General features: G+C 37.9%; 3 protein-coding genes across 11 annotated transcripts in view; 2 read left to right on the top strand and 1 right to left on the bottom strand.

Annotated features, from left to right (window-relative positions):
- Positions 1-12,718, top strand: part of trpm3 (transient receptor potential cation channel, subfamily M, member 3) — a 148,211-nt gene extending 135,493 nt beyond the window's left edge. For 4 of the 8 annotated variants that reach the window (XM_079870641.1, XM_079870639.1, XM_079870640.1 and 1 more), the window contains 7 exons: positions 326-577; positions 713-887; positions 2,684-2,791; positions 4,183-4,333; positions 5,191-5,384; positions 5,770-5,902; positions 7,492-12,718. In XM_079870641.1, coding sequence (XP_079726767.1) covers positions 326-577; positions 713-887; positions 2,684-2,791; positions 4,183-4,333; positions 5,191-5,384; positions 5,770-5,902; positions 7,492-8,998 — 2,520 coding nt within the window. In that variant the 3' untranslated portion in view covers positions 8,999-12,718. The remainder of the gene's footprint in view (positions 1-325; positions 578-712; positions 888-2,683; positions 2,792-4,182; positions 4,334-5,190; positions 5,385-5,769; positions 5,903-7,491) is intronic. The other 4 variants (XM_079870645.1, XM_079870643.1, XM_079870644.1 and 1 more) reach the window with 1 other exon arrangement.
- A 2,118-nt stretch (positions 12,719-14,836) lies between these two features.
- Positions 14,837-19,217, top strand: klf9 (Kruppel like factor 9). Its single transcript, XM_079870634.1, has 2 exons — positions 14,837-15,604; positions 17,234-19,217. Exons 1-2 carry the CDS (start codon positions 15,211-15,213, stop codon positions 17,509-17,511), a joined length of 672 nt encoding a protein of 223 aa, XP_079726760.1. The 5' UTR covers positions 14,837-15,210; the 3' UTR covers positions 17,512-19,217.
- fam219ab (family with sequence similarity 219 member Ab) lies at positions 19,208-23,739 on the bottom strand. 2 transcript variants are annotated; one of them, XM_079870636.1, is made up of 6 exons: positions 23,251-23,739; positions 21,763-21,862; positions 21,571-21,673; positions 21,409-21,489; positions 21,263-21,317; positions 19,208-20,926 (listed from the first exon to the last, which is right to left on the bottom strand). In XM_079870636.1, the coding sequence occupies exons 1-6, from the start codon at positions 23,305-23,307 to the stop codon at positions 20,768-20,770; spliced, it is 555 nt and encodes a 184-aa protein (XP_079726762.1). In that variant the 5' UTR covers positions 23,308-23,739; the 3' UTR covers positions 19,208-20,767. The 2 variants fall into 2 exon arrangements, with proteins under 2 accessions (XP_079726762.1, XP_079726761.1); XM_079870635.1 differs by having other exon boundaries at positions 21,242-21,317; positions 23,251-23,714.
- Positions 23,740-24,423: the final 684 nt, after the last annotated feature.

Below are 24,423 nucleotides of genomic sequence, written 5' to 3'. Positions count from 1 at the left end.
ACTCTTTCAAATAAACAGTCTATTACTGCCCTCTTGTGGAAATGTACAAATGCGAATACTTTTGCTTCTTGTCTGGTGGTTAATGGTTGTTTTGAAGTTCATTTGCCCATGTCCATCCTGAAAATTCAGCTTTGTCATCCCAGGAATAAATTACATTTTATAAAAATGTTAAAATAGGAAACATTTATTTTAAATTGAACAATTAAAAGTCACAATATTACTGTTTTTCTGTGTTTTTGGCTTACAATTGTTTAGAAAAGTTCATTTGTCCAACATGAGGGCTTTCACCATGTTCTTCACTATTTAACTCTATCCTGTCCCTTAGATCCTCATGTCAGAGCCGGGGAAGCTCCTGCAGAAGGTGAAAGTGTGGTTACAGGAGTACTGGAACGTCACTGACCTCATGGCCATCCTCATCTTCTCCATTGGGATGGTGCTTCGCCTACAAGACCCACCCCTGATGAGCTACGGGAGGGTCATTTACTGCGTCAATATCATTTATTGGTACATACGACTGCTAGATATCTTCGGAGTGAACAAATACCTGGGTCCATACGTCATGATGATTGGCAAGATGGTGAGGGAGACTGATTAATCGGTTTAATAATGAACTTTGACAGCAATTTGAAATTACTTATGTAACAGCTCCTAACACTCTTGATCTTTCTCTATCCTTCCTTTCACCTTCTTCAATGATCCGGGGTGAACGTAGATGATCGACATGATGTATTTTGTGATCATCATGCTGGTGGTGCTGATGAGTTTCGGGGTGGCGCGGCAGGCAATTCTCAATCCCAATGAGGACCCATCCTGGATGCTGGCACGCAACATCTTCTTCATGCCATACTGGATGATCTACGGAGAGGTGTTTGCTGACCAAATCGACCGTAAGGCTGGGTTATTACTAACATTTACATGGGCATTTTGGGTATACTCAAGTTTCACACACAGCATCTCAAGGTTTATGTCTCATTAGTGGTTAGCTTGTATGAACAAATATGGTAAGCTGTTATCTGATAGCATAAATGCGCACACAAATATGATGAAAGCTTTGCATTTAACAGCTGAAACGGTTATATGTGGATCAAATTTTGTGATGTATAGTTGTGCTTGTGTATGTTCTCTAAATGGTGTCATATTCTGTAAATGGCTGCACTTATATTGTCATTGCAGGATGATATGGAACAGTGCTTCTGTTGTTTCAAAATGGTTTTAAGACCCAATTGTTCATAGTAAAACTGCAGAAGAGCATCAGCAAAAGTCTGACTTAGAAAAACACTCTTAATATGTTTCAATGGGTAATTTAGCTTTTAGAATTTGTGATCTGACATTATATCATCTATATTATTCATCCCCAGAGTTTAGGGTGCAAAAACATAACTTTAACCGAGCCATATTTAACCCTATTCTCATGACTTTTGATTTTATTTTTTCATGATTCTGTGGGTATAGAATAAAAATTGTCTGAATGAATGTTGATGCTATGTTTTATTTATTTTTTCAGCAAAGACATGAATATTATATCATGGTTTGGCATTTTAATAGTTAAAGTATTGTAATACTAAAGGAAATAATATAAATGTGCAGAGTTTTCTGTGGATCCCCAGTTGAGAACCATTGTGTTAGAGCGTGAAATTGAAAATCATATAAATGGGCATTGGAGTAAAATCTCCCCTGGGATGTATAATGTACATCTGACATAACTTTTGACTCTACTGTTCAAAAGTTTTGGGATGGAATGGTTTTCTTTTTTCTTTTTTTTTTTTTTGAAAGACGTTTCCTACGCTCACCAAGGCTGCATTTATTTGATCCAAAATACAGTAAAAACAGTAATATTGTAAATTGTTACAGTTTAAAATAAATGTTTTTTATATATATTTTTTATATATATATTTTACAATGCATATCATTCCTGAATCCTGTCATGGAAAAGCTGAATTTTCAGCAGTCATTATTCCAGTTTTCAGTCACATGATCCTTCAGATATTCAAATATTCTCATTATTATCAATGTTTACAACAATTGTATTGCTTAATATTTATATATATATGTAATGTACAAGTCTTTACTGTAAATTTTGAACAACTGAATGCATCCTTGATGGAAAAAAATTATATTCTATCTTTTGAACTGTAGCAAATATATTTAAATAAAAAAATATTCAAATTTAACTTGAACCATGCATCAGGTTTAGTTCACTCAAAGTGAATTAAAGACAATCAAATCATAGAACCACAGTCAAAAAGATACATAAAAAGGTGAATAATATCTTAAATTACATATATTAAAAGTTGGAAGGAACATGACAATCGTAGCAATGATCAAATTGAATGATTCTACCTAATTATAGGTTGTGAATAATAAAGATGTTTGACTTGTATCTTACCCCAGGATCATCTTACTCTACTGCTGCAAAACCTGAGTGCTTATAGTGTCGTTTTTCTTTCTTGTCAGATTTATGCTTTTTCTTGTGTGCCTGAAATAAATCAGTCATAGCAATGTAGTGCCTCGGTCACGTGGATAAGCATCTCTTTTTGTTTTCTCATTAAGTAGTGTGTGTATGTTTGTTGTTTGCTTACTTTCAGTTGTTTGTTTGTTTGTTTGTTTGTGTGTGTGCGCGCGCTGAGAGATTGATGGCCCAAAGACAAGAGAGCTGAAATAACGCTTTCGTTCTTTGTTTCAGATGTGAATAGTAGGAAGCTACAGCACAAAGTGAATGAAAAACTCTGGCTGGTCGAAAATTACTTTCGCACTCATGGACCTGGGCGTAGCAGTGGTCCATCCCATATAGGCAATTTCCAATATATAAATTCTGCTAGATTTATCTCTATCACCAGAGCCATTCTAATTTCACACTCATGTCATCACCTCATCTCCGTCCCCTGATGGTCATTGAGTGTATGACACCCCTGCACGGCACTGCAAGGCTAATGGACAGGTTTCCGTGGTGGGGGAAATGTTCAAGGTGCTATGACCAATAATAAATTGTTTAGGTCCAATTGCAGTTTTTTTAAAACCCTATCATGGAAACTTGAAACTTGGATAATGCTATTACCATCATGAGCCTCCCACAGCCAGCTAGCACTAAATGATGTCCCATTACTATGGTAGTCCGCAAAGTCAGTGTGATTCCTTCTCATTTCACAATGTAATCTGAATTTACCGGTGGAAAATCCACTGGGTTGATATTACGTGTTATGCATATCTAATAGAGCATGAGCATCAGTGCCCATTTGCGTTTCCTCAGATAAGCTCCAAACATGTTTCTGGAAAGAGCAGTAGCACCTCACTGCAGTACACGAGATCCAGGGGGCGGAGTTAGATCCAGATCTAAGGGGTGGAGATGGGTAGGTTTAGGGATCAGGGGGTAGAGATGGGTAGGTTTAGGTATATGTAAGGTGGGAGGAGTTGGATCTGAATCCAACTCCTCCCCCTGGATTTCGTGTTCTGCAGTGAGGACCATCTCGGAAAGAGACCATCTCATATGTCCGCTATACATCCTTTGACAACAAAATGCATTTGCCTCCACTCATCAGTATGAAAGTTTTTTCACGTGGTTCAGTTGTCAGAGTTTTTGACAATTTGGAATTGAACAAAAAATGAATTATAAATTGCGTTTTCAATATTACCTGTTACTTCAGTTCTCTCACTTTGGGCTCTTGAGTGTGATTTTAAAAATTGAAACCAGTAAATGACATACTACTAAATATGTAAATTAATATCAACCTGACTGACTTTCTTCTCCTTGAAAGCTACAGCAACTGAACCATCCCACTTGGAAAAAACGTATGATGTATTTTCAATACATTCTAACCAACTACAAGCAACCATCAAAAAGAATGCTGTACATTTAATATCAATATATTTTAAACATTGCATATGTTTAAATATATTGGGGATGCAAATTTACATATGGAATATATTTTTAATATATTTGAATTCCACAACTTGGTGCATACAGTCTTTCCATTCAAGTTTTATCCACAACCCACTTTTGACTGGTTCTTTTATTTTGATGTTTTTGAGCATGTGTCAGAAAGGTAGTAGGAGATTTTCAATTTTCTAAAGTGGCCTTTATTGCTATTTGTCAAAGACAAATCAAAGATTTTCTTTTCTTTTCTTTTTTGGTCCGACAGTTCATTGATTTTTGGACAACACTCAGTTGTATGTATATTTTAACAGCTCCATGTGGTCAGAATATCACCACAGAGGATGGAGCCATCGTGACTCTCCCACCCTGCAAAACCGGAGCTTGGATTGTCCCCGCCATCATGGCCTGCTACCTACTGGTGGCCAATATCCTTCTGGTTAATTTGCTCATTGCTGTCTTTAAGTAAGTTAAACGGATATTTATATTGTGTGTGCTTTTCTAAACAATGGACAAACTAAACAAAAAAAAAAAAACTTTGGCAACATTTTACAATAAGGTTAATAGTTAATGTATTAACTAACATGAACTAACAATGAACAAAACATTTGTTACAGTGTTTATTAATCTTTGTTAATATTAGTTAATAAAAAATACAGTAGTTCATTGTTTGTTCATTGCATACAAGTTCACAGTGCATTAACTAATGTTAACAAATACAACATTTTAATAATGTATTAGTAAATGTTGAAATTAATATTAACCAAGATTAATAAATGCTGTAGATGTTCATTATTAGTTCATGTTAACTAATGTAGTTAACTAATGTTAATTAATGAACCTTACTATAAAGTGTTACCAAAACTTTCAATGGCAAAAATCCTGATATCCTTGCAATTATATTTTAATAATGATAAAAAATATATAATAATAGTCATATTGAATAAAAATATGACTATACTTCATATTGAATCCTTATTTTTTGTCCTTGTTTTACTATTTCTTTTATACACTGCATCATGTTAATTCCATATTGTTTAATAACATTACAATAACAGTGCTATGGCATTCTTTTACCATGTAAATAAAAACCATGTCATATGAATATCTCACATGACCAGCCTTTTGACTAATGACATAATTAAGTCATGCATATTAAGTCAGGAAATCTGATTGTAGCTTGCAATTTTCTTTCCAGTGCTTTCCAGATTTGTTTGCACGCATCATCACACAGTCAGCCAATAGATTGTGGACATGCCGTCTGAAGCTCAAACCAGTGAAACTATGTTGTATGCTGCTGATATTGTCTTTCATTCTCACAGTAACACATTCTTTGAAGTGAAGTCCATCTCCAACCAGGTGTGGAAGTTCCAGAGGTACCAGCTAATCATGACCTTCCATGAGCGTCCTGTCCTTCCTCCTCCTCTCATCATCTTTAGCCACATAACTATGGTCCTCAAACACCTGTGCTGTCGCTGGAGGAAGCATGATGAGGATGAGCGCGACTATGGGCTGAGTGAGTGATAATAAAATGCTGTTGCAATATACTGAAAGCCTCAAAATGACAGCAGGAGTCTTTTTGTTTTCTCAGATCATACAGCTAATGAGAGTGAAACCAACGCATGCCAACTTAAAGATTCTCTTTGATACATCTTTTGCCAAACATGATTATTTCATAATAGCGAGACATTTCTGTGCTCAAATAACTTTCATACTGTATACTGCCATGTAAAAGTGATGCACAGTATTTGTACTGCATAATAATAAGGTATGTAGTATGATGCTCTGCTACAGTGTGGTGAAGACAAAATTTAAACAATTTTGTTAAACAGAGAACACTTGGACTTCACTAATATAATGTGAAAAAGTCACAGTGACAAAAAAAACTCTCCCCCCCACAGAGCTCTTTATTACTGAAGATGAACTGAAGAAGGTACATGACTTTGAAGAGCAGTGCATGGAGGAGTATTTCAGAGAGAAAGATGATCGCTTCAATTCCTCCAATGACGAAAGGATACGCGTGACATCTGAAAGGTTAAAACATCACAGACAACACAAAAAGAATATTAACACTGTAGAATGTATTTTAAACAAGAGGTATTCATACATTTTATGGCAAGGATCCCCAAATATGATGAGCCCCTTGCGAGGGACCCTCTTCCTGAAATATAATAAGCATATATTTTCATGCATACACATTCATACTTTGTTTTTATCATATCACATGTAATATTTTGCTCAGTGTTGTTTTCAAAATGAATTTATTGGCTTTGACGTTGTAACTGAAGCTAAAGCCAATGTTTAAAAAACAATCTGAGAAATATTTACTTAGTATTAAGTTGACAGTACATCAAAATATTATTAGATTATAGAGTAATGCGATTTCAAATTATTATAGAAAATACGATTTATTTGGAAATCCCTTTTCACAAATATCTATTTTTCCAAAGCAGCATTTACTAATACTTTTTTAAATCAAATAGAAATACAAAGTTGTACATGTATTTGTTAATATTAGGTAATGCGCTAACTAACGTGCACAAGCAATAAACAATGAGATTTTTACTAACTGTCAATGTTAGCTAATGCATTAACTAATATTAACAAATGAGACCTTATTGTAAAGTGTTTCTATAAACATATTTAATAAATATTTAAAGTTAACATGTTTACTTCGACAACCTCAAATTTTCTGCTGACCATTTAGCATCCTCTTGTGGTCCCTTCAGGGTCCCTAGAACCCCAGTTTGAAAAACGGTTTTAATTTAAATGTATGCAATACAAATAACAACAAAAATATTTTTACAAATTGATTTTGTTCTTTAGTAAAAGTTATTTGATTAAAAATACTGTAAAATCAGAAAAAAGATCCACACACAAAAATTGGCCAAAAATCTCATAAGATTTTATTGTCCAGAGGCCACAATAAAGTGCAAAGTTTGTCTGTAAATGACCGCAGGTGTATGCCTGGAAACACATGGCACTGATGAAGGGTTGAACCCGAAAACGTTTTGCGCACTTTTGCATTTTTATTGTGGCCTCTGGATAATAAAATCTTGTGTGCTTTTTGGCCAATTTTCGTGTGCGGATTTTTTTTTTTTTGGATCTACACATCTTCACCACAAGAAGTTATTTCATTTATCTGTTTGGGACTAGTGATTGGCGCTAGGTCTTTACATCCCCTTTATTAAAAATACTGTAAAAACAGTACTATTGTGAAATATTATTACAATTTAAAATAACTGTTCTATTTAAAAATATTTTATCATGTAACTTTTTTTTCTTCTGGGATGACAAATCTGAATTTTCAGCATGATTACTCCTGTCTTCAGTGTCATATGATCCTGAAACAGTTGTGCTGCTTAGTATATTTGTGGAAACCACAATACTTCTTTTTATGATGGCTAGAACATTTATATGAAATAGAAATGTATTTTGTATCAATGAAAAAAAAAATTACTGCCCCTTTTTTAATTATGTTTTTGGTGATCAAAAGTTACATTTCTTTTAAATGGTTGTGTATTTTCAGTGTATTTAACAAAGACAATGATGTAAAGTGTAACCAACTCAACAATACTAGATGGCCTAATATTCATGCAATCATCTAATGTCTGATCACTCAGGGTAGAGAACATGGCGATGCGTCTGGAGGAGGTGAATGAGAGGGAACATTTCATGAAAGCGTCCCTGCAGACCGTGGACATCCGGCTCGCACAGATGGAGGAGATGATCGGCCGCATTGCTGTGGCACTGGAGCGGGTTGCTGGTATGGATCGAGGCGAAGTCAACAAAGCCCGGTCCAGGACATCATCTGACTGCACAGATACAAATTACATCCTGCGCCAGAGCAGTTTCAACAGCCAAGAAGGCCATTCCTACAGGCTACAGGAGTCTCTGGAGCAGGGTGGCGAGGAGTCCATTTCTCCTACATCTCCAACCGCTCTGGCCCCACGTGTCCGCAGTCACTCCTTCTACGTGAGCCACTCTTCCAAAGATAGGAGCGGAGCAGATCGGGGGGAAGGCTTCTTTAAAGATAGACTGTTCAGCCTCCATCGGGCCAACAGCTCACAGTCTGTGTCCTCGGGAGCAGGTCCCAAAGAGTCCAAGCCCACACCTTTGAATACTTTATCTGTGCAGCAGCAACTCCGCCCTTCTTCCTGCATAGACATCTATGTTTCTGCCTCAGAGGACATCCCGCCTACTGAGAGCTTCTTGGATCCAGTCCGGACAGTTCCAACTCTTGCTCGAGACTCATCTCTACATTCTGAGATCATGGAGGCGGTGCTCTCAGGGGGGCGGGACTGCAGTGGAAGGGCAGGGGGCAGCGAAAGACAGTCGGACGGAACGGTCCTATATGAGGACAGCGCCGCCGCTGACCTATCACTCTGCTCTGCCCACCTGCTGCCAGACAACTTGCCCCCCTGGGACCTGGACCCCTCGCCGCCGCAATCAGCTGGCATTCTGGAGCGGTCCAAGAGCAGTCGCTTCCTATCTGCAGCAGGGCCTCTGTTTCTGGATGAGCCATCGATGGTTAAGTCGCACAGCCTGATGTTCACGTCGCGTGGTTACTATGGCGGAATGGGCGTGCAGGTGAAGGCAGCCGAATATACCAGCATCACAGATTGCATAGACATCCGTTGCGTCTCTACCCCTTACCCTGTCCCAGAGCGGTCTGACTCGCCTGGAGGCTCTTTCACATTCGATAAGCCTCAGGACCTGGGCGTCTCGCACCCTGAGAGAGACGCCGAGCTCAGTCACGCCGAGTCTGATCCAGAGGAACTGGCAGAGGGCTCTGCAGATACAGGTAAGGGGGGTCAAAGTAGCAGTAGCGGGGGAATGGGCGCAGACCTGGGCCTGGGCCTCGCACCGGGTCCGTTTTGCTCACCGATCTCTAGACTAGAACGAGCAAACAGCTGCTCCTCCTCAGAGGAGTCGCACTCCAACATCTACTCCCGAAAGAGCTTCTCCATAAGTGAGAGAATGGACAAGGGCCGTGGGAGCTCGAAGAATCCTTTCCAGAAGGCCAGAGCCGGGGCAAGACTGGAGGGTAAAACAGACTCGCTGTCCATGAGGAAACTAGCCAAACCCTCAGCGTTCCAAAGTTTTGACAGCAGACACAATTACACGTGATGATGTCAGACCAGTAGTGATGGCATTGTAGATCTAGTTCCTGTAGGGTGGCTCTACCTCGTTTAAAATCCAAGGGCCAGTCCGTTAATTAGTACTGTCTGATTGAGTAATTAGCTGTACACTGGAATGTTTTATAATGGGTATCAAATTGCTGTTAATTTCCTATTATAACACTGCAATGCAAAGTCAGATTTTCTTTAGAACTCATAAATTCAGAACTTGACCACTGCCATTAGACCAACATTAGTTCCAGTTCCCTCAAACTCGAAAGTGCTACTGGGGCTATATTCATAATTAGGGGAAACTTTGAGATTAAAGGCCTGTTAACACCAAGACGACTGTTTGGTACGAAAGTTTGGTGCGATAAACATTTTCATTTGAATGAATGGCTGTTAATGCAGATTTTTATTTTTGGAGAGGTCTTCTAATATATTTTTCATTGCATTGTGAAGAAAACTAGTCAACCAATATGATTTGTCCTTTTAGTCACATGGCCAGAGCCTCTGCTGTTACATAAAACGATGATTAGTGACGACAGTAAATAGCAGAGGCAGAATCTAAAACCGGCTCACTGGTCTCGGTACTTTTATATTGGGTGTTGTTTGATAAACAGTAGCAAATGAAAAAATCTGAATGGTTGTTTGAAACCGTAAATACTGCTTGACTTCCTTTTTGTCTCTGACACTGACACTCTCTGACAAGTGAGTGTCAGAAACGGAAAGTTGTGCCGTACTTTGCGTAACGGGGTAAACTATAAGCATTTCTATAAGTGACACCTACTATCTGAGAGTGATTTTGCATTTTGAATGATCAGACATCCGCTTGTCTGCTATTTATTTCATTTTTAATTTTCTTTTACTTTAGTCTGAACAGACAAATCTCATGTGCAAATCATACTGAACTTGTGTGCCGAACATTCATGTTGGTGTGAACAGGCCTTAACAAAACTTTGCAATGCAACTTACTGTTTTAGCTTAGATGGGTCACCCTTGTCACAGCATGAATCATGCTCTCTCTCTCTCCATAGACTTGAGAATATGTCCTACAGGCCTGGTAGAGTGGTGGTTTCATTCCAAAACGACTGAAACCAACGACTGAACGACTGAAACCAAAAGACTGTGACAAGGTTTTTAACACTGATGTTCTGTCATTTCAAACCCACACAGCAGATTTGTCGAACATAGGCATCCTGTATTCTCCATAAGATGTTGAATGTAGAATATAATTAGTATTATTATGAAAAGATTAACCTTTTTGGACCCTTGATTTACATTTAGGCCCTTGTTGGGTGTATACAACTGCATTCAGAAGGCTTTATAACCATACAGTGGTTAGTAACGTTACATGATGTGTCTGAATACAGCATAAGTTAGTGCATAATTTATCAAATTAAAAAAACAGATTACGTAAATTTTAAAGCACTAAATTATCATGTTTAGTCATTTGTAGTCTGTATTGTTCCAAATATATCACAAAAGGGTGCCCATTTGAACCTATTTAAAAAAGAGTAACCAGTTGAACTCTACACTAACAGCATGTTTGGTATGGAATGCTAGTATACTGCTCTGTACTGTATACTGCATACTCTTGGTTTGTGGAAAAAGTAAACAGTATATGATGATAAATGTTTTAAACAGTTGTATGCTACATTGTTGTCACCTAACATAATTTATATAACATATATTGCTAGTTTAATTTAGATTTTTTTTTCGGGGGTGGGGGGGGCTGGGGGGGGGTATAATACACTGCAAATGAAAGGTCGAGCACATTGTATTGTCGGCTGCAGTATTCCTGCACAGTGTTTTCAGATTGATAACTGCACATTTGGCACATGTAGCAGGTCATCTAAGTATTTCCATTCATACGTGCTGCTGTGGTAATAGTAGTATGATAGTATGCCATTCCAAACATACTTTTAGACTGTTCCAAGTGTTAAAATCCATAGAGAACCTTTCCAAAAAAGGATTTAAAAGCAAAAAGTCTGATTGTCTTTATATAAGTGTGTTATTTTACACAGAAAAGGTACTATATGTTGACTTGCTATGCAAGATGCCACAGAGAGTCGGTCGGTCAGTAAGAAGTGTCATGCACTTTAAAGCAGGAGTTCTTTATGCACACCAGTCTCATCACTAATCAACCGGATTGAGTTAATATGTTAACATGCTGGAAGGACATAATGAAGACAAGTACATAATATTATCTTTTTTTTCCAGCAAGTTATATACCTTTGGCAAATTTCTTCCCATTTTATTCTTAATGGGTATATATCATTTTAATGACTTGATTTATCATAGTGGGAATTCAGAAGGATATAAGGAGATCTGGACAGACTCCTAGTTTTTAACAATTAATTTCATTCAGATAAATCAATCAGTCACTTTAAATAAAGTTGAACATTTATTGCTCTACAATTCACTGTTTTAAATGGCTGTTTAACTCAAATCAAATGAAACAGAGCAGTTTAAAGCAATACAAAAATGGCATTTGTATCTCTGGCGTAAATTATATATAGTATAGTCACTTTTTAGTAAATTAATTACTCCACCTATTCCATTTCCACCACATGCATCACTCATTGGATGTATTTTATTTGCCTTACTGATGTGCAATACTGCTAAGAGATTTAAAAACATTATTACAGTCACAGTGTTCTGAGATGTAAAAATGTACATTTGGTATTAGAGCTTGTATGTGAACCAAAAACATAAAATACTAAATGGCATTATTATTTTTTTGTGCATAGCAGTAATTCTGATCACTGTGGTTTTCAAATAACCAATGATTTTCAAATCAATATTAGTATGACATTCAATTATGTTTATCAGATTTGCTTCATTTTATATGATTTTAAACATCGTTTCTTATTTGGGCCTGCTCTCCTTCACAAGGAAGGCGCTAACACTCCTACAAGGTGATTCTACTGCAAAGAGCCTTAAAACAGGTATAGGATTGCATGAACAATACACGGGCCCTTAAAACATGTCCATGCTCTATTAACTAGGGTAATGTCATTTAACAAATCCTCTTGTTGGACTGGTTCCAGCAAAAGAAGACCGAGAGGGCATTTGATCTAAGTTACTGAATGCAAGTTTCTCTCACTATCCTATGTTTCGCTCTCTTGTTTGGGATAGAAGAGTGAGCATATTTATGACACTTGTTTTTTCACATGTAAATGTTCTGTATATGATCTGTAAATCTTTCTGTGGATGTAAAAAAAAAAATTAGTTTAATATAATAGGATTTTAAGAGAATGTCTCTGTGTCTGATAGAAGACATTACACTATGACAACCTACCCAGTGTGCCAAAATGACATGACTTATAACTTTATGTACAGTATTTTCTTAATATTTTCCTATACTGTAGCATAAAAGGTTGTGAATTGTATACCACTTTTAGTCAAGTTTCTCCTCCCGCCACTTCTTTTTAAACTTATTGGTAAGCACTTCTCTGCTAACAAGTCCAAGCACATGTTTTCTGCAATAATGCTGTAGTTTGAACGGAAAGGTCTCAGTTTACTTATAGTGTCTTTAAAATGCATGTTGTTCTTCCAAATGATATGAGCTGAATGAGAGATATGAGAGAACAGACAGCAGGGATCTGAGGACTCTTGTCCTACTGTAGAAGGCTAAGTATTTGGATGCAAATACAAATGTGTATACTGTATTCCTCAATGTGAATAAGATGTTTGGCATGTATTAACAAATAAAAGAATATATATAATTCAAAACATCATTGTGGTTCATTTTGTTATTAGGGGAAATTATTAAGGTCAGTATGATGGATTACGAAAAAGTTACATTATTTCAAGAGAATGACATCTGATGTATTATTTCATTATGATTGTTGGAATTTATATATATATAAAAAAAACATATACTGTAGGCTACCTGAAATGTCAAATTCTGATAAATTTCAGATATTTTAAAGAAATATATTTTAGTAGTCTATTAAGTCCCATGTCTAAAGGATTTGTTTGCCTGTATGTTTTCTAGAAAGCTCCTAACGTGTGCTATGGTAGTTTACATCCTGGAATCCCAAAGAACAGATCCTTCTTGAGTTAGGAGTGCTGTTCTGCTTAAGCACAAGCATGACTCTGCATTCGAGCGGAAGTGTTGCTTGCACTGTCCTTTCTGCATCGTAGGGAGGCGTTCAAGTTCACTTCTAGTTCAGGGTACATTCTGTTCCACAAAAACAGACACGTGTGTGGGGCTGGATAGAGCGAAATAACAACATCAACGTGACCCATCTCGTACTGACAGCGTTGTTAGAAACGATATGATTTATTAGACGTGTTAACATGTTGTAGGCCAATACATGCGTCGTCTTTTAAACAGTAAAACGATAAACGACACAGCCAAACACCTGCAATGATGAAATCTCATGCTTACGACTGACACTTACCTAGAAAAGTAGCTAAATAGCTTATGCCAAGAGTCCATAACCAAGTATTGTTAATATGGTATTATATAGGCTATGGTTCTAAATGTTTAGAAATAGGCTATTGCCTATCTAATAAGAAAATCTAACTATTTAGATGATATGTTGCATTCTAAGGGGTTGTTAAGATTGTTGATAACCTCATGTTGTCCTTCTATTGTAAATGTATGCTTTTTTTGTCATCATAATAAGCTCATGCCGTTCATGTTTATGGACAAACTCTTGAAATATAGGGTCGTTTGAGTTGTTCTCATAATTTCCTAGAACTGTCTCTCAACGTGAACCTCCGCGATTCCGGACTCAGAGATTACTCTGAAAAGAGTCGTGTTACGTTGGCTCTCATTGGCTAATTTCTCCTTCTCCAGTGGCCCTTCACGAGGGCCCGCCTCAAAAGTTATTTTACTTATAGGCCAATCATGTGTAGCACAAATCATCTGCTAAAATGCACGCTTTATTTAAGGAAAGGTAGGGGCTGTTGAAATTGAAACGTGTTAGTGTAATGTTTAGCTATAGAACAATTGCTCAATTCTTCCGTGCACCCAATTTCCATGAAGGCTGAAAAAAAAAGAAAAGAAGAAGAATGCATTTCATGTCAAACGCTGATAGGGGGCCTACAATTATTCGAAGAAATAGATATTTATTGCTGTGGTTGTGACCCAGTGAGGCAGAGCTCATTTGAACATTCATCGTTTGAACGCTATCAATCATATACAGTTGATATACAGGTCATTCCACGCGGAAAGATAGAGATAGATAGATAGATTAATAGTAGAATAGAGTGAATAGGCAATATAAAATATAATACATAAAATATACTATTTTAAAGGCCTATATATTGTAAAATATACTATTCTTTAATGTTTAAAGTTTAACAAAAATTTACTTTTAAAAGTCCCCTTTAAAATTGAAAAAGCACTTATTGGGTGCAATGGCCCATATACATAATATCTCTATCTACGTTTATTACATGGTTTATTTACTGATTTTATGCCGATATGTTTTGTATTTTTTCATTGCATGGTGCCTGCTGAACAACGTGATACAACGTGAAACTTTCTCACATTGGGTTTAACTGTAACTAGCTAAATGACAGATAGACAAATGCTAAGTCTGATTAATGCAAACGTCTACTACTTTTTTAGAAACAGTGTCCTCAACTGTATCAACCAGTGCACCCTCTGCTGATTCTGAAGGAGGCACGCCATGCTACTACTGTTCCTGTTAAGTTAGCACGCCCTCTGTCTCATACTCTGAACACTATTGGATCCATGACTCTTCAATCTCATGCAGCCTTGGTGATTCCTGGTAGTGCATTCAGAGCGTCGCTCTTAGACCCTTAAGGCTTATGCCCAATCAGCTGCGAGCTTTATGATGACACTTTGGGATTCCGCGAAGTAGTTTCTTTCAGATAGGAACAGAACACCAAACAGCGGCACAGAGTTGACGCACTTGTGAGGGAAGAAGAGAGTAGCCTACGCAAAGTTTCCACGCTTTCTGGTGTTCTTGAAATAATATTGAGAATAGACACCTGGACGCTTCGTGTGCGTGTAGACGCAAGAAGCGACACAAGCTTTTTCCTTTATCCTTCGCCGGGAACATTATTTCATCCCAGTCACATTGGGAAAAACACGTGTAGGCGTGAAGCCACGTTTACTGGAGTCGTCTGTACCCCGATGCCCATATGATGAGCATCCACACTGCGCCCTGAGTTTTGTTTTGAAGTATTTGAGGCACTGGTGACTTCTACAGTTCCAGCACAGTTTGTGTAACTACGATGACGGATGTTGAAATTGCTGCAAGGTCCTTGGAGCCGGTCTCAAACGGATCGAGCTCTGACCGCACAGACAAACTAGCCGGCGAGGAGGGACCTGAGGAAAGTCAAGAGAGTCGGACTCTGTTAATGGTCGCAATGATTCTGCTGGACCTAAATCAGTGTAACCCGAGCGGAATCAGCACCAAGCGTATGGTGGACTGTGATGCGGAGAATCAAACCGGTGTAAAGGAAAACCGGGAGAAATGCAGACAGAACGCGAGCAGGGTGAAAAGGACACGGAACCGTGACAGACTGCATGTATCAGCTGAGAAGAGACACTGTTGTCCCTATGCTGGCTGTGGTAAAATATACGGCAAATCGTCCCATCTCAAGGCGCACTTCAGAGTACACACCGGTATGAAATGAGAACGGTTGAATTAATTTTGTGCTTATATGTACACAATTACTTAAGTAACGCCAGTAACTGGATACCGTCTGTTCGTTTTTCTGGAACGCCGTCTGTTATTACGCCCCACGCTCGCGTGTTCTCAGGAACAGTTCGGTTTCAGGAACTGCCACTCAAACAACAGTGGGTGTAACCGCAGGCGGAGCGCTCAAGGGTGCACATGAGGGTGGAACAGTACACAATGTTTCTAACCAAAATGAGAGCAAACATGTTGCTTAGTCCACATTGTTACGCAGGTCACGGTGTGATCATAAAATTGCGTAATCGTGTGGCGGGGAAATGCTAGAAGTAGCCTAACCTATTATCATTTCAGGCTTGCTAATTTGCAATCTAATGATTCGGTTTATTGTGGCGAATATGTTCTGTTCTATTTAATTCTATTCTAGTAGTCGTGGTCATTGGTCCTTGATGGTCCACACATACATCAATGCGACACTCGCTAACCCCATATAGACCTTGTGTATCCCCGCCCCTTTTCAGCGCTGCGCTCGTTGCCTTTTGTCTTCCTGTTTGTATTTCCTTAACTTTAAAGTAAGATCGCACGGATACATTAATTAACCGCTAGTTTTAAAATCTTCCCGGTCTACTGACATTTATGACATCCGCTCCAAATAATTAAAATGCTCATGATAACTAGTTAACTCTTCAAGTAAATCCACTTCACCAGCTAATTACTCTTCGACAGCGATGCCACAGAGATACAGAACTATACTAAATACACACAATTCTAAAGATGGCTGCACGCTTGTTTCTCTGGCGCATAAAGTATATAACCCATAGATATGTATATGTAGATAACACATTCGACCGCTCCAGACACGTCGGCACACCCGCCATCTTGGAACGGTCAGCATGTCGTCACTCACAGTAAGAATCAATGATGCCACAACATTGCGCAGCTTCTGGTTGTGAAGCCGCCGATGTTTAAATTCCTGAAGAAATCGGACAATCTTTCACAGGTGAGAATGTGTTGGTTTGTGTTTTTATTTGAATTAACTCAATATTGCAGGGTTTTACTATTGTACTTTTTAATGGTTTTACTTTTATTATGGTAACTTTTTTTAATGTCGTGTTAGTTGACGCCTTCGTCTTGTTGTACTGTGTTAGTTTAGCAAAATCAGTTGCAGTCAATTGCAGATATATACATGCGTCTATCTACGGTTGCAGACGCCCAGCCTGAACGCTCCAATATGACAGACTCTAACAGCCGCAAATGAGGCATCTATGGGCTTGTGCTATAATTGAACGCAACGATGACGTCATGTACACACCTCCTGATTTCACAGTTGTAAACATCCGGCACGTGGTGCCGCGTTGTAGCCAAGCGCAGCTCCTCCCAATAAGTGCGTTTACATCCAATGCAAAACGTCGATAACTAAATAAAAAATCAGCGAATTCTTAAAGCTCATCAACGAAAGTAACGGGCGTTTAAAACGTTTTCTCCAGTTTGACACAACAACATACGCACATCTAACAAGTCACCAATATCTGTGTCGATTAGGTTTTGTTATAGCCTAACTAGATTAAGTTGTATTATCAGTAGGGCCTTAAATTTCTCCTGTGTGTGTGTGTTCTTAGGTGAGAGGCCCTTTCAGTGTACTTGGTCAGGCTGCACCAAGAAATTCTCCCGGTCAGATGAACTGACACGACACTTTCGTACGCACACCGGGGAGAAGCGTTTCATGTGCCCGCTCTGCGACAAATGCTTCATGCGAAGCGATCACCTCACCAAGCACGCCCGCAGACACGCCGGCTTTCACCCCAATATGCTCCAGGGTCCCGCCGGACGAAGACGACACTCTTCAACATCCACATCGTCCTCTGGCTCCAGTGATCACATGTCTGCTGGTGTTTGAGCAACTGCGTGACCCCCACATTTTGGATGTCTCTCTACCTGACACACCCAATTCAGGTCTTAGAATTTCTGATATGAAATTGATCGATTATATATTAATGATATCTATTAACTGATGATAAAAGATATCATCAGGTGGAGTCATACAAAACATTCTAATGGAGTCTTACAAAATATGCTTGCAGGAGTACTCTAAGACAAAGACTGAAAATGGGACTTCTCAATGGAATGGAGAGAAACTAATTTTTTGGCAGAAACAATGTAATAAAGTCCCAAGGGTTATTTCAAATGAGTAAGGATATTTACAGTATAATTGAATCTATATAAATTACAGATATTTACATTATATCACAAATATGGGATTGATGTTAACAGAGAGGAGCCAGGTGATTTATTACACACCCACTGTGACAAAGGGAAATGAACAGATTCTGTGTAAAGATTTATTATGTGAAACAGACACATTTCAATTATCAGGCTGAAGTGTCAACATTTTCAGTGGTCCAGTATAGGAAGTGAATATGTTTTAAAATAATCGCTGTGAATATTTTTTGTTCTTGGTGATATTTAGGGGGGCATCAGTTGACTTTAGTGTTTGAAGACAGTTTTTGAATGATATTAAAACTTCTCTGAACTTATGAAAATAACTTAACATCATGTTAAGTAATTATTTGCATATTCTAATCAGTTATGCGAAAGAATGTAACATTTAAGCTAGAGCATTGAAAATACTCTTCATTCAGAACTCTTATTTTTTAAACTTTTTACAGTTTTTGATCAGCCTTCATAAGTGATGTAGTGAGGCCCGCCAACAGTTTCACTCATTAATAGTTTACCATCGCCACCTACAGGCGTGTTATGATATAACACGAGGCAAGATCTGTGCCTTTCATCTCCAAATATTGCACAGCTGAACCATTCAGAACTGAGATTGTATCATTTTTCTCACTACCTTTAGTTTTATTAGTAGCCTATAGTATTTGCTTTCAGTCAATGAACCTGAGTAACATATTCTTTTATTAGTTTTATTTATGGGGTTTTCATTTTTCAGATTCATATTCAGCTGTTGAAATACTTGAAATAATAAGTAATGTTATTTGAATGTAGATTTAGTTTGAATCTGCCGTGATGATCAGCCATTTAAAAGACAAGCACAAACAGAATTTTAAATGTGAATAATAGTCAATGAATCTGTTAGATCTTTGTTCAAGTATCGATTTTTATATTTTATGTTATGAAAACTGATCAACAAATATTACGCAAATAAGAACAGAAAATCTGTGCTAATTTATTTTCCAGATGTTCCATATGTTTAATAGGTTGTGAGCTTGAATTCAAGAAGCAGGTCATTTGAAACACAGTCATTGTAAAAATGCTCAACCTGTGCCTTCTGTTTTGAGGTTTAGTACTCTTAGATTGCAGAATGTAATTAGCAAACTATAGAGAAATACTTTGCTGTTGTTTACAAGTCTTTTTCAGTTGCATAGTGTAAATCCTGATGTCGTGATGCGTTTATCAGCATCTTGCAGACTTCGAGCCACTATCATCGTGCATATATATATTCTGTATTTTTACATCACTATCATTTGTACATATATATTCTGTATTTTTACATCATTGTATCATTTTTGCAACATTCATCGTTCATTACCTGTAAATTATGTGTAAAGAGGATAACTAATTAAAACAAAGAGAAGTGTAATTCAGGTCTGCTTTTATTGATATCACTGAAACCAATAACAACATTGTTAGTACATAAATGGACTTTCTCACATAATTAACATATTTATAACATAAAAACACAGCTTTTGTCCAACAAATGCTCACCTTTGATTATGCTTGAATTGAATACATCAGGTCATTACACTTTTTTTAAAATTCACTAAAAAGTGAATATGAGCAGTTCAAATGAAAGCAATTTGCATTTTGAGATACAACTTGATCAATACAATATGTAGAGTGTAAAGACAACACAAAATGTGTCAAAGCTGAATTGAAGGGTAAAATCTGTAAAAGATTGAATGTGTAGACTAACAGTGCAGGTTCATCATTGACAGCTTGAATCATTTTTAACAATAATAATAATAATGGATGTTAAGATAGACCAGGGAATTGTATCATTTTAGCAACATTAACATTCATAGTTTATTCCCAAAGACCAGCAGAAAACAGTACTTTTAAAACAGCCCACAATGTCTGAAAAAGTAACCATTTCCATGAAATGCAGTGATCGTATGAAAATGGACATTGATTCCAACAAGGAGCATAAACATACTTTGGTGCCTTCGAGTTTGTTATATCAGAGCATCTTCCTGAACAAAACATTGCTTACTGTAAGAGAGCTTACAGGTGCTTTAACTATCTAACATGTTTGGACATTCTGTCTAAACAGAAATGTCATAACAGATTAAATCATTCCCAGTGATTTCTGACCTTTGAAAAACTGCTTCGAGACACAAAAGGTCTTCATGTAATCATTTTTATCTTCTTAGGTCTGTAGTGAGAGGTACTGTGAAAAGAACAACAGTCCAGGCCTAGACCAATCAGATCAAATTCTCAAAGAAGAATATTGCCTTTCCTTTCATGACACATGTGACATACCAAGAGTAAACAAAACAAAGTGTGATGCCCAAGGCTACTGTTAGCGCTGCAGTACGAATGCACCAACATGCAAAATGTTCAACAAAAAACGAACCCAAGTACAGCCTCAATAGCAGCCACGAACAATAAACATCCAACCAGATCCGTACGGAAATCAAATCTTACCCTAACGACAACGTTAATGCAATGAGTGCAACATGAAAGCAGATAATTCTGTGGATAAGCTATTTCAAACTCTCTGTAACATCAAGTTGTTGTTTTTAAATCACAATTAAAGCCGGTTTAAAGCTTTATTTGTTCTACTTTCACTTTTACGGTATAACGCAATGCAGACTAGGAGGTGAAAGTGAGCAGACTCTCCTAGCGTATTAGCAAAACAGTGCATATCCTGCCATAGGAGGAAGCAACCAATAATAGTCATGTTAATAATCATTTGTTAGAGTAAATGTGTGTGTGTGTGTTAGCACATGTAATGCGTTTTTGTGTGTGTATGTGTGTGTGTTCACATGTTCCTGTACACCATGTTCATTGTAACGTTTACTGTACTGTACATTTTCCACTGTAATATTGATTAGATGTCTTATCTGAGGTTATGAACGGGAATAAGGGATGGAAAAGAGAGAGAGGGAGCACGAGGAGGAGAAAAGGTGATGGGTTTACTGGATTTGACAAGCAGTGGAGGAGGTGGCTTGGCAGCACATGCAGGTGGAGTTGACGGATTTGGGCGGTATGAGGTCCAGGTCTTCATCATCAGGGATCTCATCCAGCCTGTATCCATCTTTCAGTAGCTGGATGTTCAGATCCTGGTTTATCTGCTGCAGGAAGCAACAAACAGCATGTCAGGCCGTGCTGCATAACCGGCACTAATTAAATCATAGTAATTCATTTGTTATTTGATAGATTAATACAACAACAGGGCTGGTTCAAATTGATTGGTACATTTCTTAGTTTAATGAATCAATGACACGTATAACAACATGAATGTGACAATGGTGACCTTTAAAGGAAAACAAGGAGAGATGAAAGGGAATTTAGTGCATAAAAGATTGGGAGTGACTTTTGAGAAAGAAATCCACAGTCATGATGCTTGTGGTATGGGGCTTAATACATTAACCAGAGTTCATAGGTACCTGTTCCCATAGAGACCTCACCTCGGCTGATGAGTATCCTGATGAGGAATATCTAGACATGTCAAAGTCGTCATCGCTGCAAAGACAAGGGAAAACAGTGAGCTTGAAGCCTGTGGCTCCCAAATGGGGACGTAAATAAATAAGTGGAGGATGTGTGAAGAGCTTACCTGTCTGTGTCTAGAGCAACTAAAGGTTTCTCATCTGGGCTCTGGTCTAAAGAAGAGTAGCCTTTATTGGGAACCACTAACCTGGTTTTAGAAAGAAATACAGAGTTAGCAGTCTGTTTTTGGATTAACTTAAAAACGGTGATTATTTTCTCTAGTTTGTACCTTGTTCTGGCCATCACATTATTTTTCTTGGGTTGTTGATTGACAGGGCTTCCAGCATTGCCATTTTTCAGTGAACCTTTCCTAACCAGCTCTCTCTGTTTGTCTATACAGAAAAAAAGTAATTTCATCAAGTCCTATAATAATACATAATTCCACAAAAAACTGCATTGGCATTTGGCAGTATGGACAAACCTATCTTCATATGGAGAGGAGAAGGTTTATAGTTCAGGGTGGCAGGTTCATTCTCCCTGGTATCTGAGTCTGCCTCTGATGTGGTCGATGATGCTGGGTCCTGGTGAACAAGACAGAAGTGTCAGGACTGTCTAGTTTTATCGATTAAGTCAATTTTATGAGATGTCTGTTCTTCAGAGCTTTGCTCTGTCCATTTCCATCAATGTGAATGAGTAAAGCATCACTTTATGTCTACTGTATGATTTCTGTCAGCTCATTCTAAAACAGTAAAAGGAAACACAACATTTGCAGAAGCAAAAGGTGGAATTTGCCAAATTCAAATAAGGAACGGATAAAGAATTATGACCGATTTTAATATTACAAAAGCCTAAATCTACTAAAACTGGAAAAACATAGGCACAATGCAAGAGATTTTGGTTAGTTGATCACAAAAACTTTACATATTGTATGTACATAATATATAATATAATACACTGGGTCATGACCAAAAAATGGGTCGCAGAAGGGTTGCATACCCAGACTACCTTAAATATTGGTTTACTTGGTCCGAGAATAAACATGGTTTGTGCCAATCACAATATATTTTGTGTGTTGAGTACAGAGAGCATGAAATAATTGAATTTCAACAGAAATTTTGAATTCAATTTTTCAATGAATTCTATGTCACATTAATACTTTAGCATATTATTAGATCTATGCAGTTCATGTAAGTAATTTTTACACTTCTGATCTCAAGAACATGTTATTTACATCTGTATATAAACAGTTTGGGTTTTGTGTTGGGTCTCCACTTAATGACCAATGTAAAATCTGGGTTCTGAAGCAAAACCAAATGAGAACCACTGAACTAGAACTAACCAGAGGAACACGAGCAACTGCTGTATGGGTCATTGGTTAAATATGGGCCGTCCAGATGTCTCTTCAAACAGAGCTGGTTATTTTACTGAGAATTATTGATGAATTTGGGATGGGTGGGAGGGGTATGACATTATTCAGGTACCATAGCACGTATTCTGCATGATGAAGCAAAAGGATGTGAAGGCCTCTATGAGATTGAAGAAACATCACGCAGTATTTAACATTGTTTCAAATAAATGTTACAGACAGCGTTACGATGGAAGTACGAAGAGACAGAAGAACAACTCGAGCTGAAGTTATGAAATAAAATGAAGCTGATGTTGTTTTCGATGCAGGGAGACACACACGGTCTCAGTGCGCAGCATCATCATAGTAGCATCCTTACATTTGCAAGCAAAAATTCACACCAGACACAGAAGGGACCATCATCGATCTCTCGTAATATAAGATATGTACCATTTTTTGAAGAAATAACGGTCTGTGATGACACAACATGAGACTAATGAAATATTCCACGGGTCGTTAGTTCATATTAAGCTACAATTCGCCCATCAAAATCTTATTAAAACCGCATACTGACAACATTTGTGTTTTAATCGGATGTTAAAGAGTCAATCTGGTTTAACTTACAAAAGGCTGCATCTCTGCCTCAGTCGGCACTTGAAATCTGTCAATTTCTTCCATCATCTTGGCGGCGGGGTGTCTGAGCCTTTTTTTGTGAGCGTCTGTGGTGGATTTCTGCGGATATACCGCAAACCAATTGGTTAAAAATGAAATTTCACAACTGTGTCGTCGGATATTTGTCAGCCCCAAGAATATCCCCGACTCTCCTTCATCCCAGCGACCGCTCGTTAGCCAGCAATGACCGAGTGGCGACTTAACCACCCACTTCCGGGAGAAACGAGTCTCGAGACGCGAGCAGCACCACGGATTCCGCCCCACTCAACGCCATCGAGCGATGTCTGCTCCACCCAAGACTAACATCAGACACCGACATTGTGCAGGCAGGGTTGTCTGTGGGTGTTTGAATAACCTCGAGATGGCAATATTTTGTGTGGGACGATGTTTATGCAGTCTATGTCGAACCTGTAATCAGGGATGTCGAATGGGGATTAGAATAGAATGAATGCAAACAAAAAAAAGGTCGAATGGGGATTAGAATAGAATGAATGCAAACAAAAAAAGGTATCCCCTTAAACGGGATCTACAGTGTCCCCATTTGTGTTTTTACAGTGTTGAAAAGCGGTGGGCTGCTAACCCTAACCATACACCTGTCCATACCAGGCACAGAGCAAGTGACTTCACTTCAGGACCCTGGACAGCTTCTGGATATTAACCTTAATAAAAACTGCCTACGACTCTACGAGGCCAGTATGAGAGCAATCGGAAAAATAGGCAATGTCTAGTCTGATATTTGCTCTTTTGTTTTTTTCTGACCTGTTTTCTAACCATTAATTCCAACCCAACCCAATATAACAGACTTTTAATCAAGCATTGACCAGAAATTAAATTAATCTAAATGTTAACAAAATTAGAAGTAAAACTGTACAATGTCCATAAATCGTATGCTTTAGGCCGCTATTCATTTTAATTATGCTGAACTGCTAGCATATTTCCAATGATATTCCTGCCTATAGTCGTGGATATGTGTTTGCCAGTAGATGGCGCTAATTAACAAGGCATAAAAAAACATAATTTTACTGAGGATTATTTCAGAAATTCAGTTACATTACTAACCAGGCAAAACTGTATGAAAATAATCATTCCGCTGTGACATTGATGCCGAACTCCTTATCAATTAAC

This window comes from Squalius cephalus (genome assembly GCF_949319135.1).
Source record: "Squalius cephalus genome assembly, chromosome: 5".
NCBI classification, from domain to species: Eukaryota; Metazoa; Chordata; class Actinopteri; order Cypriniformes; family Leuciscidae; genus Squalius; species Squalius cephalus.
Note: the sequence above shows the minus strand (reverse complement) of the source record. Positions and strands in the feature narration are given on the sequence as shown.